Source organism: Eumetopias jubatus, unplaced genomic scaffold, assembly GCF_037043125.1.
Source record: "Eumetopias jubatus isolate StellerSeaLion01/CBP00866 unplaced genomic scaffold, mEumJub1_p1.0 scaffold_9, whole genome shotgun sequence".
In the NCBI taxonomy this organism is placed as follows: Eukaryota; Metazoa; Chordata; class Mammalia; order Carnivora; family Otariidae; genus Eumetopias; species Eumetopias jubatus.
Genome location: NW_028274815.1, coordinates 117,858,425 through 117,876,777, shown reverse-complemented (window position 1 = coordinate 117,876,777; position 18,353 = coordinate 117,858,425). Strand labels below are relative to the sequence as shown.

The following is an 18,353-nucleotide window of genomic DNA, read 5'->3' as shown; positions in this document are numbered from 1 at the left end:
TCCAGCCCCAAACAAGAGACCTACTGGTTTTTTGTCAGCCCAGTCACGTTATCCTGTGCAAATGTAGTTTCCCTTTTGAAAACATTTAAAATAACAGAACAGTCCACTTTTAAATACGTGAGGGAGCCTGGAGAATCTACATCAGAAACCCCAAATCCGAGCAAACTCTCTTACTTTATATGTAAGTAGACCGAGGCCCAGAGAAGGGAAGGGGCTTGTCCGAAGTCGCACAGCTGGCTGGCACCAGGACCAAGGCTCCAGATGAAGCGGGGAGAGGGGAAGGCTGTCGGGGGCCCTGGACACCAAGGGGCTTGGGCTTGACTCTTGTCTTCAATCCTTCCCAGCTGTGAGGCCCCGGCAGAATGACTGAAGTTCTCTGAGCCCATTTTCTTACCCATAAAATGGGGAGAATAGTAGCACTTACCCCCTACTTTTGTGAGGAGTAAGTGAAGTAACAGAACAGAGCACTTAATTCTCTTAACCCCTGCTTGTGTGGGTGGTGGGGGTAGCAGGTCTGTGTAGACAGAAGACCAATAGCTCACAGAACAAAGTCATGTGACCCCACTTCTAGGTGCTGCCCTGACAATGTCGGTGGGAAACAAATCTTCTCCCAGTAGAGCTCTAGGTACTAACTTGCAATGCTGTCACTTCCAGGTAGTTATTCACAACTGAGTGTGCCTTCGGACCCAGGCCATCTCCAGATTCACTGCCTCGGAATTCCTGCAGGGTGGGGCTCGGGAATATGCACTTAAAAAAAATACTATTGAGTTATAATTTACACAGCATAACATTCCCCATGTTAATGCACATTTTCAGTGTTTTTTAGTATATTCAAAAGGTTGTACAATCATCACCACTAATTCCAGAACCTTTCCATCACCTCAGAAAGAAACCCTGTAGCCGTTAGCAGTCAACCCTATTCCCCACTCTCCTAGTCCCTGGCAACCACTAACTTCCCTCCCTGTGGATCTATGCTGGACAATCCATATGAATGCACTCATGTAACATGGGGTCTGGGTCTGGCTTCATTCACTCAGCACGACGTTTTCAAGGGTTCATCCATGTTGTAGCTTAGATCAGGAATTCCTTCCTTTGGAATGTGCACTTGTAACAAGCTTCCCAAGGAGTTGTGATGAGTGGGGTTCAGGAGGAAGAGAACAACTTCTGATTATTACAAAGCTACAGGGCCTCAATCCTTCCTTCAGGTATGCCTACCTCGGAGGCCCCAGGTAACACTGGGTGCTTGCCTCCTTCAGAGACTGAAGACATCAGGCAGGGTCGCCTGGCGCTCAGTAGGGAGAAGTGTGTCTGTGGACAGTGGCCTGGCAGCTAAGTGGGCAAATTAACTGCAAGAGAGATTCACACAAGGGGATTCAGTCTCAACTCAAAGACTTTAATGTACATTATGCTCTTGGAAAAACAACTCCAAGGAAACAAGTGGAACCAAAAGTCTTAACCAGCATGGATTCTCATTCAGAAACCTGGTATGAGCCGCACCTTGGAAAAGAATGGCACAGGGACTCTTGTCGTAGTACAGTGGTTTGTGCTCAGGGTGGCAGAACCTGTGTGTGACGGGCATGCCCTCAGGACTCCGAGGAAATGGGAGCATCATTACTCCCGTGGCTGACAGCTCCACAGCAGGACTGGGAAGATCTAGGTTGGCCAGGTCATCTCCAGAGCCCTGAATAAAGGCACAGAACTTCAACGGGGCCAAAGAAGCCTCTCCAGAGCAAGAACCTCTCTCTTTGTTGTTGAATCTCCAGGTCATCGGAAAGAGTCATGGTGACTCTGGTGAGGAATGGGGCCATATGGAAGGGTTGCCAAGTCTCACCTCTGGGTCTGAGGCCTCAGAATGGAACAGATGGGAGAGACGTGGCATTGGGAAGGCCCTTGAGGTCAGAAGCCACAACAGTCTTGGACAACTACCCACTGGGACCTCTAGACAGAAGGAAGGGACTTATTTGGAGAACGCCAAAACTGCCCACTTGTCAGATTCAACCCAATTGTCTTCTGGGTCCCTTCTCCCCAGTCTGGAGCTCGTGAGTGGTCCCATGCCCGTGTCTTCTGTGATGTGTTCCCATTCAACAAGGACAGGCAGAAATTCTAGCTCATCTCCCTACCATCCTGTTTAACTTTTAAATCACCAACTGATAGCTCAGACACTGTGCCATCCAGGGTTTCTTGTTATTCTAACCATCCTATGGAATAAACAATCAGTTTTCTTAGGCTACTGGCTCACATTCTTCTCCTCTGGAAGGAAGTAGGGTGCTGCTGAGGCAGGTCTCTCCCGAGAGCTTCTGAAAGAGCTGGAATCTGGTCAGGTTAGCCTTCCCCTGACGAGAACCCATGAATGTGCCTTCGGGATGCATATTGCCTGTTGGGCACTGAAGAAACTTATTTATTGGTGAAAGAGGGAATTCTGGCTCCATCTTTGCAGAACCTGGTGGGGCCACTACCCCTGCAGGTCCCAGAAGGCAGGGGTGAATGGAGAGGCCAGCACGGCAGCCGTGGGGGAAGGGACCGCCCCTGGCCAACAGTATTCCCAGTTAGCCAGTCTCTACTCCCTCAGGGAGCTCCACCACCACTGGGGCACAGTCCTCTGGCTCTGCCTCAAAGTCCCACCGAAACTTCTTGGTCAGGTGAGCTTGGAACTTTTCAGCTTTCTGCCTCAGGGTGGCATCCACGGCAACGCTGCAGGCGGAGGAAAAGAAAACCTACAGAGAACAGAGGATAAGTCACTCCTGAGAACACAGAGGGGGCCGAGAAAGCTGTGGAAATTTCCTCATGGTGTTCAGCTCTCTGGGGCGGGTGGATCAGCTGCTGCTGGCACAGGCCCAGGACACCTGCTGTGCTCCCCCCAAACCAAGAAAGAAGGTCCAAACCCAGCTGAGAAGCTGGGGCAGGACTAGAATGGAAAATTACTATCTTGGGCAGAGATGCCCCATTGAGAGTAAGGCCAGGGGGGCCATCACCCTGGCCCAGTCCCCTGGGGAGCTCTCCTGGGCACCTGGGCTATAACCCAGGTGCCCAGGAGACCAGCTGGTACCAAGAAAGGCTTGGAGGGCTTATAAGCCCCTGCAGCCCATGAAGTCCCAGGCCCTAGGCCAACGAGGCTGAACTGTTGCTCTAATCTTCATGGGCCACAGGCTGCCAGTCAGAGGTTTCTATTCCCCTTGAAAGTTGTCTTTGATGTTCTTCTTTTAAAATTGTGCTTACAGGGGCGCCTGGGTGGCTCAGTATATTAAACATCCAACTCTTGATTTTGGCTCAGGTCATGATCTCAGGGTTGTGAGACAGAGCCCCACATCGGGCTTCATGCTGGACACGAGCCTGCTTAGGATTCTCGCTCCCTCTCCTTCTGCACCCCCCCCCATTCGTGCACATGCTCTCTCTCTTAAAAAAAAAAAATAAAGTTGTGGTTAACATGTACATAATACAAAACCTACCATTTTAACCATTTTTTACATTATCATTTTAAAAATTAAATACACGTAACATTTACCATTTTGACCATTTTTAAGTGTACAATTCAGTGGCATTAAGTACATTCACATGGCTATGCAACTGTCACCATCATCCATCTTCAGAATTTGTTCATCCTTCCCAACTGATACTCTTTACCCACACTAACTTCCCATTTCCCCCTCCCACCAACCCCTGGAAGCCACCCTTCAGCAATGAACAAGGGTTCCATTTCTCCACATCATTGGCAAGATCTGTTTTTTGTTATTTATTTATTATTATTATTTTTTAATAGCCATCCTGATGGATGTGAAGTGGTATCTCACTGTGGTTTTGATCTGCATTTCCCTGATGATTAGTGATGCTGAACACCTTTTCATGTAGATGTACTGGCCATTTCTATGTCTTCTTTGGAGAAATGTCTAATTAAGTCCTTCACCCATTTTTAGTCAGGTTTTTTGTTGTTGTTGTTGAGTTACTGTAGTTCTTTAGATATTCTTTTGTTTTGATGTTCTTTTTAATTCAGTTTCATCTGATATAAACATTGGACAGGGGGCAAAGCAGTAATTTTCTCTATATCTGACACTCCATTCTGGATTTTCCTGGATCCCAATCACTTCTAAGAGTAACAGCAAACTCATTACTCCTTCTCATACTATTTTACTGTTTTCAAATTCAAAGAAGTTTCGGAGTATCCCAACAGATCCTCACCATGCTCTGGGAAGACACACCAGAATACCTATTTTATGGAAATAGAGGCTAAGAGGAGTTAAATGACTGGATGAAAACTAACAGGAAAGGAAGGAGTAGTTTTCCCCAGACCACCCCACAGAAGCAGGAGCGTCAGGGTGGGGGAAGCTCTTTGTTCCACTTCTGTCTCCAGCTGTAGCCGGCCTGCAGATCACCATGGAAGGAATTTGGGCTCCGGGGGCCTTGACCTGACCAAGTTAACAGGTGTACTCCACGGCTGCTTCTCTACTGCCTGGTGGCAGGAGTGAAGCTCGTTTCAGTGGTCTTTGTCTGAAGTCATTCTGTTGGAGTGGTAGCAGGGACAGAAGTGATTGGGGGCTGTGGGTGTGCAGAAGCACAAGTGGGGGGCTACAGAATTTGGTGTCATTAACTTGGGAATCGACTAAATACAGGAGCAGGCAGCACAGCGACGACACAACAGCCGATCAATAACTAATTAGAAGGGCTGTGTGAGCGCGGTGGCGGAGGGCAGCAGGGAAGCCGGCCGCCTGTCTGCAGGCAGCTAACGGAGCTTGCCCTGGAGTGCCGACTGCGCAGCCCAGCGGGGCTCTGGGGAGGAACCCTGCACGGGAAGCAGGGAAGCCTTGTTTCAAACGGGGTTAGTTCCAGAGGCCCTGCATACCCCTGGGTCTGTCCTGAGGTCCTGGGGAGCCTGCTGACTGAAGCTGCAAAAGCCTCTTCCTGCTCGCCTCCTTCCACAGTAAACTGGACCCCTCCCTACACAGCCCCACCTCTCCAGCCACACTGAGCAGCTGCCAAACACGCTCTACTGCTTCTCCTGTGCCCCTACACACGTGCTCTGTCCTCGGCTTATAACACCCTTCCATCCCTGCTTTCACCTTCTTCACCTACTGATTTCTCCTAGTGACTCAGGTTCAGCCGAGACCTCACCTCCTTTAGGATGTCTTCCCAGACCAAGAATGGCACAGGTGCTCCTTTATGCTCCTCCAGCACCCAGGGTTACGGCAAACGTAGCTTCAATCTCAGTTAGGTAACAGTCCATTTACTGTTGAGCTCTCCCAAGAGACAAGGAGCAACTCCAAAGCAGTGACTCTTTCTCCTACTGCATACTCACTCCTGGCACAGAGTCTGACAAAAAGGACCCATGAGGTGTTTTAATGAGCAAAAGAATGAAGAAGACCATAGACTCTATGAAAATCCATTTTTGGTTCACTTTTGCACAAGTCCTTGGCACCAAATAATTGCTCAATAATTATGTGATAGTGCTGGACAAAATAAAGGACTCATCCTGGGGAGGAGGTGGCCCCAGAATGTCACCAGCTCACAAGCCACCTCCTTGTGACAGGTCTCTTACAAAAGCCCAACCTGAAATGAACTGCTCCAGCCTCTATTCCCCTAGCACTGGGTGTGAACCTTTCTATGGCATTTCTCACACTGTGCTCACAGTATCTGTGCTCCTTAAGAGTAGAGAATGAGTCCTTTTTATCAACATGTCACACACAGCATATGGCCCAGGGCCTGCACAGAGTTAGGGCCCAAAGGAAGCTCACTGAACAGATATGAATGAGATGCAGGGACTACCCTGCATTTGGCAAGGGCCAGCAGTGACAGGTCAGAACAGGCTGGGCTCAGACTCATCGCTCATCCTTCCCACCCAACTCTCAAACGATTCCTGGGAGTAAAATCAACCAGAGGCAGGTATAACAGAAAACCTTCTGTCTGAAAAATAAGGCTTCTAATCTAAAAAGTGCTTTGTCCTTTTTAAAGAACTTGTCAATTGAATCTTTACTACAAGCCTGCATACTATAAACCTGGGAGGTAAGAGGACAGGAAATGACTGTTCCCACCGTACAGATGAGAATGGTGATAAACGCCAAGCCAGTAAGAAACGTCAAGTGAGATCCAGTCCAAGGAGGGAAATCTCAATCCTTCGTCCCTACCAAGGCCTTCTTTTGGTCTTGACACAGACTTAACACATTCATCATATTTTCAGCACTACCTTGTGGGAAGCCAGGGTACTTGGAGACCAGGTGCTTCTGGAACTGTCCCCTCTGCAGGCCTCCAGGACCCAGGGCACAGCCCAGGTTGACTTTTTTTTAAAAAGCAACTTTATTGAGGTATAATTTACATACAACTAGATTCACCCATTTTAAGTGTTCAATTTGTTTTGACAAATGTGTACACCCATGCAACCATTATATGATATAATCAGGTATTAATTTTTTTCTTTTGGTATTTAGTTTTATGAGTCTGAAGCCCACATCCCATCACAATCAGGATACTGAACAGTCACTCCGAAAAACTCCCCTGTGCTGCCCCTTAGTGGTCAAACCCTCCCCTTACCCAAGCCCCTGGCATCCAGTGATCTATTTTTGTCCCAATAGTTTACAAACTTGATATTTTAAAAACCCATAATTCAGAAAAGGAGATATATAGACATTACCTAGTTTTCAAGCAATAATTTACTTTGGTTCTCTTGTTTTTAATTTTATGGATTCTTCAGAAAACTTGGTAATGATCTATTTATTTTACTTGTTAAGGTGAAATCGAGTAAATGCTTCTTAACATCACTGGGAAATGAATCATCTTAATATCGGAAGATTAGTCCTGGATATTTTAAAAATACTTTTGAAAGAAGACAACAACATTTCACAAACAACTGCATTTCTCTAAAACTAAAAGCACACCCCTTGGGTATTTTTCTTTAAATATAGAAAAAGGTATTAATATTTTTATCATTTAGTCTGTATATTCTAAAACTGTAAATTACTTTAGCCAGAAATGTAAAAGCCTTCTTTTAAACCCAAGTTAAATAAATTGAGTTCAGTCAGGTCACCTTGAGAAATTCAAAATATCAAGGTAGGTAGCTGAGTCACTATCTTATCCTATTTTTTGGACAGACAAAAAAGATGAAATTTCCTAATTTTTTCAATTCCCAAATGATTATTCAACTTAGAATGAAACTAGCCAGAGGTAGAACATTCTATTTCTACTTGCAGAAGAAGAAAATGGTGTTAAATAAAACTATCATTTCACAATGATTACCAGGAGAGCAAAAAGCAACAGGAACCATGTCTTCTGAGGTCGGGTTCAAGAATTTGGGATGTTTCATCTGGGAAAAATAAATGGGAGCCCACCACAGACTTTAGAATCAAAACTCAGCCTTGCCATCCACTAGCTCCGGTGATCTTGGGCAAAATCATGTGACCTCTATGATCCTGTTTCCTCATTGTAAAGTGAGATTAAATACTTAGCTCTGAGCACTGGGGTGAGGGCTAAATGAAATAATGCACACAGTAAGTGTGCAAAAGTGATAGCTGACGGCAGAAGGTGTGCAAGTAGGTAGGTGAAATTGATCATGACAGGTGTTCTGGTAAAAATACTACAGACATCACTCAGAGCCAGTGTCTTCCATCAAGAGTTAAAGATGAACACTGGCATTTAGAATATTGGTAAGAAATGAAGCTGGAAAGCATAGATGACCTATTGTGACTTAAAGTATTTAAAAAAAACAGGTTATGTGACTATATGCCTAAATGCTATGCAATCAGCAATGAGAATCCTTATTTTGTACATAACTCATTTTCTAACATACTATTAAATTCAGATTATCCTTTCATTGGTTTTAAACAAATTATGGTGACTCAAGTTGCTTTTAATAAAAGAAAAAACTGTATCTATTTTTGTAAAACAAGTAATTTTTATTCAAGCTAAATCCATGGGATTTATAAAAACCAGTGGCATCTATTCAAAAGGGCCTCTAATGGCAGAGGCCATTATGTGGCTAATTTTATACCAGCTAATGTGGCAGCCTTTAAGTGCTTATATATACAAACACCAGTCCCTCTCCATGGGTAGTAGCCATTTAAGCTCCTAAGTAAGAAAGCCAGTTCCACTTACTTGACTACCTGGGGGCAGAGCAGGCGGCTGGCTGAAGAAAGCTTTTATGGGCTGATTCATTCACTCACACACATCCTGAGTGAGTGCCTCCGTGTGGGGGGCTAGATTCTCACTGCCAAGATGGTACCAACGTTAACTCTCCATTAAAAAAAAAAAAAAACTTGTAATATCCTTTCTACATTGTGCCTGTTGAAATCTGTCATCCTTCCAGCACATGGTTAAACGCCTCCCTTCACAGTCACTCCTGATCCGCTCTCTCCTGCTGAAGTTGCAACCCTAGTCTGAATTAACCAATGCCTTTTTAGTGATCAGACTGCACCATTTACACCTGTCATATTAGGGGCATCTATTTACACTACCACAGGAATTATGTACTCTAGCCATCTAAAAATAACCAATAACACAACGTGAGACAAGTGCTAAGCCTCGACTAGGTGTTGAAAACAACCAGATGAACAACAAACCAGGCTTTGGGTAAAAGTTCACGGCTTAGTGGGGAAGTCAGGCCGACAATGTACACATTTCAGCAAGCCCAGCCTGTGTTATAATTGTGACAAGTCCAAAGTAGGCTAATAGCATGGAAAGGAGAGGGATCAGGAATGGCTTCACAGAGAGGGATGCCATGAGGGCATCTTGTAGGATGAACAAGTTCACACCAGGCAGAATGAAAATCATGTTCAGTTAAGAAGGCATGAAACGGGCATAAAGTTTCAGTTGTGCCGAATGAAAAAGTTCTAGAGATCTGCTGTGCTTATAGTTACCAATACTATACATGTTATGTGATTTTTTACCACGATAAAAAAATGGGGGGGGAGGTGCCTGGCTGGCTCAGTCAGTTAAGCATCCAACTCTTGCTTTCGGCTCAGGTCATGGTCTCGGGGTTGTGGGATCGAGCCCTGCATAGGGCTCCATGCTCAGCGTGGAGTCAGCTTGAGATTCCCTCTCTCTCTGCCCCTCCCCCTGCTTGTGCTCTCTCTCTCTCTCTAAAATAAATGAAAATATTAAAAAAAAAAAAAAAAAAAGGCCTGAAACAGCACGGCATTTCCTTGAACTTGTAAGGAGACCACTATTGCTGAAGGTGACAGGGGAAAACAAGGAGAGGAAGGAGAAGCTGGAGAACAGATCAGGAGCCAGATCAGAATGGGCCTTGTGATCTGTTTGGGCTTTTAACTTTCTAGGCAATTAGGAGGTGCAGAGGAATGGTATCAGATCTGCACTTCAGAGTAACTCAGGCGGCAGCATGGGAGATAGGTGCACTGACGGGTAGGCATGGAAGCTGACAAACTGATGCAATCTAGATGAGACCAAAAGGGTCTCAGGGCCCATGTCAGGTAAAGGGTACTGGGGCAGGACCGCCTTCTAAACAACGCTATCTGGAGTGACTTGATCAAGTCATTTGTTTACTTTCCTACCAAAATATAAGCTGCAAGTCAGGGACTCTGTCTTGTTCACAGCTCTATTTCTAGTCCTGCAACAGAGCCTTGAATATAGCAGATGCTCAGCAAATACCTGCTAAATCAATGAATAAATCTCTTGAGGGCAGGAACCCTAATATACAGATCCCTCAACACTTTCAGGAAAATATCATATATAAAGATAGGATGCTCAAAAATATGTGTTCACATATTTTTTTAAAGGCACATGTCCTGGATTTTTCCAAATAATGATATCACATTTTCTTGGTATAAAGTCCAGACAGAATTCTTCCAACCATCAGCTCTGCACACCCCACCTGGGCATCTAGCAATCCAGCCGGGCCCTCTCTGCTTCATAAATCATTGTTGGCAACATAGCGTCAGCAATCAGAGCTCAGCTGTTGGTCAGCTCTGCTGACAATGGTCAGGACAGCCAATGACACAGTGTGGCCCTCCTAGGTTTGTGTGACAGCATTAACGCACATCACAAGGGTAGCACATCATTCCCATGGGTCATTGCCAGAGGCAAGTCAGCAAGCTGATGCCCCCCTCACTCCTCATCAGTTACTAGCTCATGTGACCCAGGAACTTGTCGGGGGTAGAGTGGTATTTCCCCTTCAGAGGAGAGATGAAGGGACTTAAATTCTCTCTCTTATGTCAAGAACCAATAAAAGAGAAGTTTTATAACTCTTTTTTTTTCTTTTTTTGAAGTGGAACACACCAGGCTCAAGCCATCAGCTTGACCAACTTTCCCCATGGTCGGCACAAGACCCCCAACTGCCAGGGTTTTAAGTCAGCTGCCTGCTTACAGGGATTCTTCCAACAGTATGTTGTTTGTAGAAAAGTGTCCCATGCCTCTGAGAAATAAGCCCCTCACGGTGTCTCCACTGATGTCAATCAAGAATCCTTACTGGAGGAATCTACACTATATTCAGGACACAGGAGCATAATCACAAGACTCAGGCCTGGGTTCAAATCCTGACTCTGCCACTTACCAGCTGTGTGACCTTACATAAATGACTTAACCTTTCTGAGTCTCAATGTTCTCATTTGTAAATAGGAAATAATCCTCCCTGCCTTGAAGGGCTCCAGAGAGATTAAATGAGGGAACCCAAGTAGCATGACAAACATGATGCCTGCTACTCAACAGGCATTTACTGAATGTTTGTTCCTTTTCTCACCCTGGGTGGGAGTGGTAGGTTAGTGAGTAGCCACCTTCAAAGGAGCGGGCTTCATTGTGGTCTCACACACAGGGAGAAAAAAGCAGCTCATGGAACAAAAAGTATGGAAACTGACAGCTTGCAGCTTCTGCCTCTTCCACACTTGAGAAAGTTACAAAATGTGAGTGACAGAGGCTGTCCCAGGAACATAAAGGAAGCTAATCTATTTGCAAAGGGAGGAAATAGCACAGGATGAAGATTGTAAGTTGTTTGAAGCTTCTTCCCTAATTACCGCTCATAATGAAAATTTAATTGCCAAGTTAAAAGCAAATTTCACTTTTTCTGTCAGAGAATCTCTGCAGAAACTGGCACGTTTTGTTTGAACAGGAAATCAAAGTTACTTTAATGCTTAAATGAGATCTAAGGAGCTGCAGATGTTTCCCTAGAAATAACAAGCTTCAAAACTCTGTCCTACTGGGTTATACCAACTTATGGCTACGGGGAGAAAGAAAAGTGTTTTGAGCTGAATAACTCATAGAGGTGGAGGTTATTCAAACGCCAAGTACCCCACTGCATGGCACTCTCAGAGCAAGGCAGGCGAATGGTGGTATAGAGAGAGGGTCTCTGGCACCATGGAACTTACAACTGAGTGGAAGAGAGAACCAGGAAACAGCCTGAGGTTAGGAAACTAAAACAGAAAAGTAACCCTCCTGAAGGGGCTTTCAGACATCCTCGCCGTAATTCTGACCCACACGGGTGTCAGCCAAAAGACGGCTCACCTGTAAAGTACTGGTGAGGAAGTTGTTCTGGGAGACAATGTCCACAAAGAAGTCGGCCGGGATCTCGCCAAGCTGGTGGTACAGGATGGAGATGAGGTTGACGTAGAGGGTGTGGTGCCTCACCATGGCTTCCTCGGAGCGGCACAGGAGATTCAGGAGCTGCTTCCAGTGCTCAAATGCCTCGTACACGTTCCCCAGGAGGAAGCATACAAAGGCAAACTGGAGTTCACCTGAGAGGCGCAGAGAGGAGAATGATTCTGAGAGCGTGGAGAGCCAGCCGATGCTATGAGGCCACCAATTCTACTGGACCTCAGCAATGGGTGGTGGCCCCCTGCAGAGCACTCCTGCTAGGTGGGGTTTTGCACTGAGTACATGCTCAGTTCAAGTTGGCTGAACTGCTCTAAACTCAAGCTACAAAAAACCAAACTGTGGTTTTATAAAATCAGACTGTAAGGAAGAGATCTACCTAGTATTTGCCTGGCACTTAGAAAGTTTACAAAATGTGTCCATGGGTATTATGTCAGGTGGATCCCAAACTTCGCTGCCTATCAGAATTACTAGGAGAGCTCGTTGAAGACAAAGCTGCCCAAGTCTCCCCCATGGAGAGCCTGGTTGAGGACAGATGATGGAGCCTCAGTATCTGTAGCCCTAAAAAGCTTCCCGGGTAATTCTGATGCAAATGGTCTGCTCCAGAGCCAGGAAATGCTGCACTACACCATGTAATCCCCAGCCCAACTCCACAAGGTATTCAGGGAAGGTGGTATCTGTCTCATTTTACAGATGAGGTCAAGGGACCTACCCAAGGTCACACATCGAATGCTTGGCAATGGGAATAATGGAAAGATAAAACAAAATTCCTAGTGGGTGAGAACAGTTCCAGAGCTTCCCAGAAGAGGAAAATTTGTGAGTACTTGTTCCAGGCTTAGCCTGCTAGCCCAAATCACTTGCATTTGTTTAACCACACGGCTCTGTGATTTAATCTCTATGAACAGCTTGGTGGCTAATAGCATGAGCTCTGGAACCAAACTACCTGAGTTCAAATCTCGGCTCCACCCTTCAGAGATGTGTGATCTTGGGCAAGTTACTCAATCTGTTTATACCTCATTTTCCTTATTTGAGGGCTGGGGGGAAGATTAAATAAATCAATATAGTTCACATAAAGCATTTAAAATAATGCCTGGCACAAAGGAGCGCTCAAGAAATATTAGCTATTATTATTCCCACATTTCCACCAGATGCCTGTCTGAAACAAAGAGACGCCATGATCCAGAAGCCACTGTCCTTGGGCAAGCAACTGGGTCTCTGGTTGCCAAGATATACTGCTACTGGGGGCGCCTGGGTGGCTCAGTTGGTTAAGCGACTGCCTTCGGCTCAGGTCATGGTCCTGGAGTCCCTGGATCGAGTCCTGCATCGGGCTCCCCGCTCAGCGGGGAGTCTGCTTCTCCCTCTGACCCTCCCCCCTCTCATGTGCTCTCTCTCTCTCATTCTCTCTGTCTCAAATAAATAAATAAAATCTTTAAAAAAAAAAAAAAGATATACTGCTACTGATCAGAGACATTCTCTGGCTTCAAATTTAATGAGGGCTTCTGTGGTGTCATACCTACACATGGGTCGTAAAAAGAACAGATGCACTCAACACCAAGTACCTCTTTAAATGCATGGTGTTTGATCTCTGTCACCTCCAGAGATATGAAAAACTGGTTCTCTATTCCCAGGCTTGTGGAACTAAGTTTGTCTAGCTGCCTGGTCCAGATATATTGGATGTTTGACTGACATTTTCAAGATATTGTCAAATTTCCTTTCTATGACAGAGGTTAATGATTTGCTTCTACAGTTGGCTTTACCTGGTTGGTTTGTGAAAACAGGAGCTTATTCTCTGAAATTAGGGCATTTACTTAAATTCATGCATTTCTGGCCTAGTCCGAAATTAAGTTATGAGATCAGAAGTAATTTCAAAGAGCTGTCAGGAAGATACAAAGTTATCCCTGCAACAGACCTTTCACAACATTACTTTGAAGAACTGAAATGTTTAAGAGGTAGAAAACAGGATTTCTGTTCATTTTTAAGCCAGAATTTCTTAAGTGTTACTTATTAAATAATAATACTGTGTAATGCATTAGGATGCACCCATTAAAATGTGCCCTTTTATCAGAGAGCCAATGATATGAAGGACCCTATATTCAAATTTCTCACTGATCTTCCAACAGAAAAATATGCAAATACCTAGACAATTTGTAAAAGAAAAAATATAAATAGCTGTTAAAGATGTGACGAATGTTTGCTGTCACTAGAATCAAAGAAATATAAATTGAAACGACATCACTCTCCAACCATCCCTTTGGAAGAGGCCTTTGCTAACTCGCCATTTCAGAGGTGATGGGCAACAGCCTCACCCCAGCTAGCAACACACACGCTTTGATCCAGCAATTCAACCCTAAATGTATGGATAAGTACACACAAGGATGTTCATCAGATGACACAACAGGGAAAATAGGGATATCTTAAAGGTCCAACCAACCAGAGGGCTGGTTCAATAACTAAGCAGCCACTATCGAGGAGGGGCTGTTTCAGTGACATAGAAAAACGTTTATGCTAAAGCAGATTACAAAATAATATACTGTAATCTTGTTTTTGTAAAAATTCATTTATACACACAAACACATATAATTGAGGAAGAAAAAAAAGACTAAAGGGAGATACATAGAAATACACAGAGAAGAGACTGCAATGAAATGCTGCACATGGAGACATAAACATGCAAAAGACAAAAAGTAAATACACCCAAATGTACAAAATGGTTATTTCTAAGTGGTGGGAATTGGGAGGGAATTTTTGTTTGTTTTGCTTCTATGATGACCATATTATTATTTTTGCAATAAGGGAGAAAAATAACAAAAACAATAATTTTTAAAAAATCACTATCCTGGTCTAAGCCAGTGGAGACCAACACTTTTGAGAGAATCAGGAGAAAACTGAGGAGGCAGATGGGAGGCTGGGAACGAGGAGCCCTGGGCTCTGGTCTCACTTTGTCCACATAGTTGGTCAAATCCTTTCCCTCTGTGAACCTCAATCTATAAAATGAGGGGCTGGGCCACATCACTGGTTCCCAAACAGTACTGGCTGCATCAGGTTCACCTACGCTGCTTGTTTATTATATGGACAAACACACAGACAGATACTGCTGGGGCCCTACTCCAGCTCCCTTGAATCAGTCTCCAGGGGGAATGGGCAAGCCTGCTTCCTAGCCAAGTATAGGAACCACTGGACTAGATAACCCAAGATGTACCCCCTACTATATACCCATCCCTTGGTCCACTCCCAAAGAATCCTGTTTCTCCTTACCAAGCACATCCTGGGGGCTGCTGGGGAACTGCTTGCTGAGCACCGTCTCCAGGGCATAGCTCAGGTCCATGCTGTGCCTGGTTATCTCTGCTGGCGTGGCACCTGCTGGGAACATCTGTGTGGGCAGCTCTGAGAAGCGGATCTCTGTCCCGGCTCTGGGCTTCATCTCTGGCAGCCGGGCCAGGCCCTCCTGGTAGCTTTTGCACTCAGTGCCACAGCGAGGTAGATTCTGCTCCATGCGGTCCTTGGTGTGCTTCATGGAGAGCACGGGAAGCACCTCTGAGAAGGCGCAGATCTGCCGGCTCTCGGGCTGCAGCTTCTCCATTGTGGCCTCGCTGATAAAGTTGGTGAGTGAAATCCACTTCTTGAGTGTGGCATATGGGTAAGGGCCCAGGAACTGGTCCAGTTCCTGGAGGTTGGCCCTCATGGCCTCCACCTCAGCCTCTGGGGCTGGGGTCAGGTCTACCTCTTCCTGGACGGCATTCCAGCGCAGGACTATCAGGCCTCGCTGCTGCAGGCTAAGGAAGAAGCCCATACGAGGCCCCACCTCCCTGGGATTGGCCTTGTCCACAGAGCTATAGTGGAGGAAGTGGATGCCTGGTGGGATCATCTTCACACCCCGGAACTTGGGGCCCACCTCCCAGGAGTTGTAGTCAATGCCAAACTCTGTCCCCTTGGGCATATTCAGGATGACCACAGTGGCCCCTTCAAAGAAGAGGCGCTTGGCAAGCTCAGGATCCATCTGCATGGCAGCCATGGGATCAGCGCTAGGTGACCAAAAAGAGAATCCCTCCTGTCTTCCAGAACAACTGAAAAAGAAAGAAATGAGTTAACTGGAACTTGGGGAAAGATGCTTCATTTGCTGAGGATTCTGCATGTGCCAGATTAAATCAGACCCCTGACATAATTATCTCCCTTAATCCTCGCCACAACCCTGCATCAATTTTACTGATGAGGAAAATAAGACTCAGGAAGAAGAGGATTTTGTGTTTTGGTTTATTGAGAAAGAACACTCACTGCATAGCCAGAAAGACACTGAGGAGAAGTGACATGCTCAAGGTCATGAAAGGTCACATAAATTAGAACCTGGGTACCCTGTCCTCCAGGTCAATGTTCCTCTCACTGTCCGCTCAGGATCTGCTCCCAGATCTCTCTCTCACAACAGGATGAAGGTGGGGAAAGCCTGGGTGGTCTATTCGAAACTACAACTGTGCCTAAACTGCCTCACACTGTAACTCTGCCTAAACCCTATTGCTGAAGAGTCCCAAGGAGCTGAGAAGGATGATTAAATCCAGCATATACCCAGTTTCCCATAAGCCTCAAGGCAGGCCCAGAAATGGACAGAAGGTGGAAAGTGGGTGCTCGGCATCTAAAATTCATAAAATGTTTCGGAAGCAGAAGGCTTTTCAACCACAAACCTCCTCTTCTCCTTTTACGCATAAAAACCCCTAAAGTCCAGGGAGTGAAACAACTTCCCACAGGGCCTACAGTCAGCGGCAACTCTGGACCCCTTGCCCAGAATGGATTCAGGTGACATGGCTGGCCTAGGATCAGTATTTAGAAGAGAAAGAGCAAGAACACTTATTTTACCCACCTCTGAACTATCCATGGGGACATAGTGGCACAACGTGTAGGCAGGCAGACACCGCCTGGGTGGTATTTATAGGAATGGTTCCAACATGAACTAATTTAATCCAAACAATTATCTAACCTTCTAATCCCAAGACGCTTACCTATTCAATTTAACAAATAATCACTGAGCACCTGCACCGTGCCAGATCTTTGCCTGAAACAATGATCTGTGAAACATCCACAGAGTAGGACAGTCACCACTACCTCTAGGCACTTCCAACCCAGCCAGATGCACAAACAACAAGACCCCCAAATTTCACAAACTGAAGAACCAGCTGCCTGTTTAATTCTTCTTACTCTTTTTTATGTTAAGCAAACAGAACAAAATAAAACAGTGAGGAAAGGAAGGCCAGCCTGGTTCCAAAAATGTTAGAGGCAATGTTTTATCATCTTAACCCCAAACCACGACAAATGACTCACCCTACATCAGCATATTTTTTTCAAACTGCAAGTCAAAACTCATTAATGAGTTAAGAAATCAATTTAGAGTCTCAACCAGCGTTAATTTTTTTTTTAATGGAAGGAGAATTAAAAAAAACAGCATGCATCATGAGTAATAAAGATAATAACTGTCTTCTGAAGTTTTATGTGTTTGTATGGATTCTTGGTCATGAGGTAAAATGTATTAGTTATTGTAGGTCACAGTCAAAAAAGCCTGAAAGCCACTGCTCTAAATAATTTGCATCATCATCATCTTATTCCCAACCCTGAATTCAGAAGGTACTTAATAAATACTTGCTAAATGAAGAGCTATTGCATTTAGAGTAATTGTTCATCAACTAGCCATTTTCCCTTGTGGTATCTGTGCTCCTCCTTGATAATGACATTCCTTTATTCTAATTACACCAGCCATAATTCTCTTCACTGTATTTTCAGCAGCTGGTACATGGCCTGGCACAGAGAAAATGCCCTGGGATGCACAAAGTCACAGCCATCTGCTTCTCTCCATCACCTCCTTACTCCAAGTTACCCTTTCTCCATTCAAGAGCCAGAGTGAACTTTTCAAAATGCCAATGTAAGCCACACTTAATGCCATGTTGAGTGGCTTCTCTTATGGCTCCGGGAAAACCAGAATTTTTACCCTGACCTATAAGACCTACAAGGCCTGGGCTCCCTGGCCCCGCCCAACTCCTTCTGATTGTTTCATACCATGCATCCCCCCCCACCCCCCAGCTCTCTGTTCCAGCCACATTGGCCTCTTACAGACCCTCAAGTAGGAGGCTCCCTGGGTAAAAAAAAAAAACTCTTCCCTCTCCTCTTCCTCAAATCATTTCTTCTGATGGCAGCTCAATATTCACTTCCTCACTAAAGCTTGCTTGACCCGGGGTTAGGTCAGGTATCCCATGAGACCCTCACTCCCCCCGCACCCTATACCTTTCCATTTCCCTGACTAGGCTACAATTTTGCATTTATGGGCTGTCACCTCCGTGAGACTTGAGTGTTTTTGTTCCTCCAGCACACACTAGATGCTCGATAAGCATTTATTTAATAAAAACATGATATCCACTTTGTAGATGAGAAACAAAGGGTCGGTTTGGGCAAATTACCTTACCCGAAATTAAGAGTCGGACAGAACCAAATCGGGCGCCGCCAAGGTCTCCGGCACCCAAGTTCTCAAGTTAGGGAAACAGCGAAGTTACCCCGGGTGCCCCAAAAAGTACTGGCGACGGGGGCTCTGGTGACGGTTTATCGGGGAGAAAGGCCTGCAGAGCCACCAGGGTCCCAGCACCGGCCCACAGGGCGGGATGCGCGCGTCCCGGCGAGGCGACCCACTTCAGGGCACTCCGCGATCCCGAGTCGGGAAAAGGGTGGCCGGGCCACAAAGACAGCGAAGGCAGAAAAGTTCCAGCAGGCCAGGGGGCCGCACTCACCAGCTTCGGACTCTCCCCGCTCTCGCGCACCGCCGAAACGCACCGGAAGTTCTCGAGCTTTGGCTCGGGACGGGAGCTACG

The 18,353-nt window shown here is 45.6% G+C and overlaps 1 protein-coding gene across 2 annotated transcripts; it reads right to left on the bottom strand.

The window, feature by feature from the left end:
* Positions 1-1,372: 1,372 nt before the first annotated feature.
* Positions 1,373-18,333, bottom strand: AAR2 (AAR2 splicing factor). 2 transcript variants are annotated; one of them, XM_028118801.1, is made up of 4 exons: positions 18,273-18,333; positions 14,770-15,578; positions 11,428-11,657; positions 1,373-2,714 (listed from the first exon to the last, which is right to left on the bottom strand). In XM_028118801.1, exons 2-4 carry the CDS (start codon positions 15,524-15,526, stop codon positions 2,547-2,549), a joined length of 1,155 nt encoding a protein of 384 aa, XP_027974602.1. In that variant the 5' UTR covers positions 15,527-15,578; positions 18,273-18,333; the 3' UTR covers positions 1,373-2,546. The 2 variants fall into 2 exon arrangements, with proteins under 2 accessions (XP_027974602.1, XP_027974603.1); XM_028118802.2 differs by lacking the exon at positions 18,273-18,333 and adding an exon at positions 17,954-18,263.
* Between the last annotated feature and the right edge of the window lie 20 nt (positions 18,334-18,353).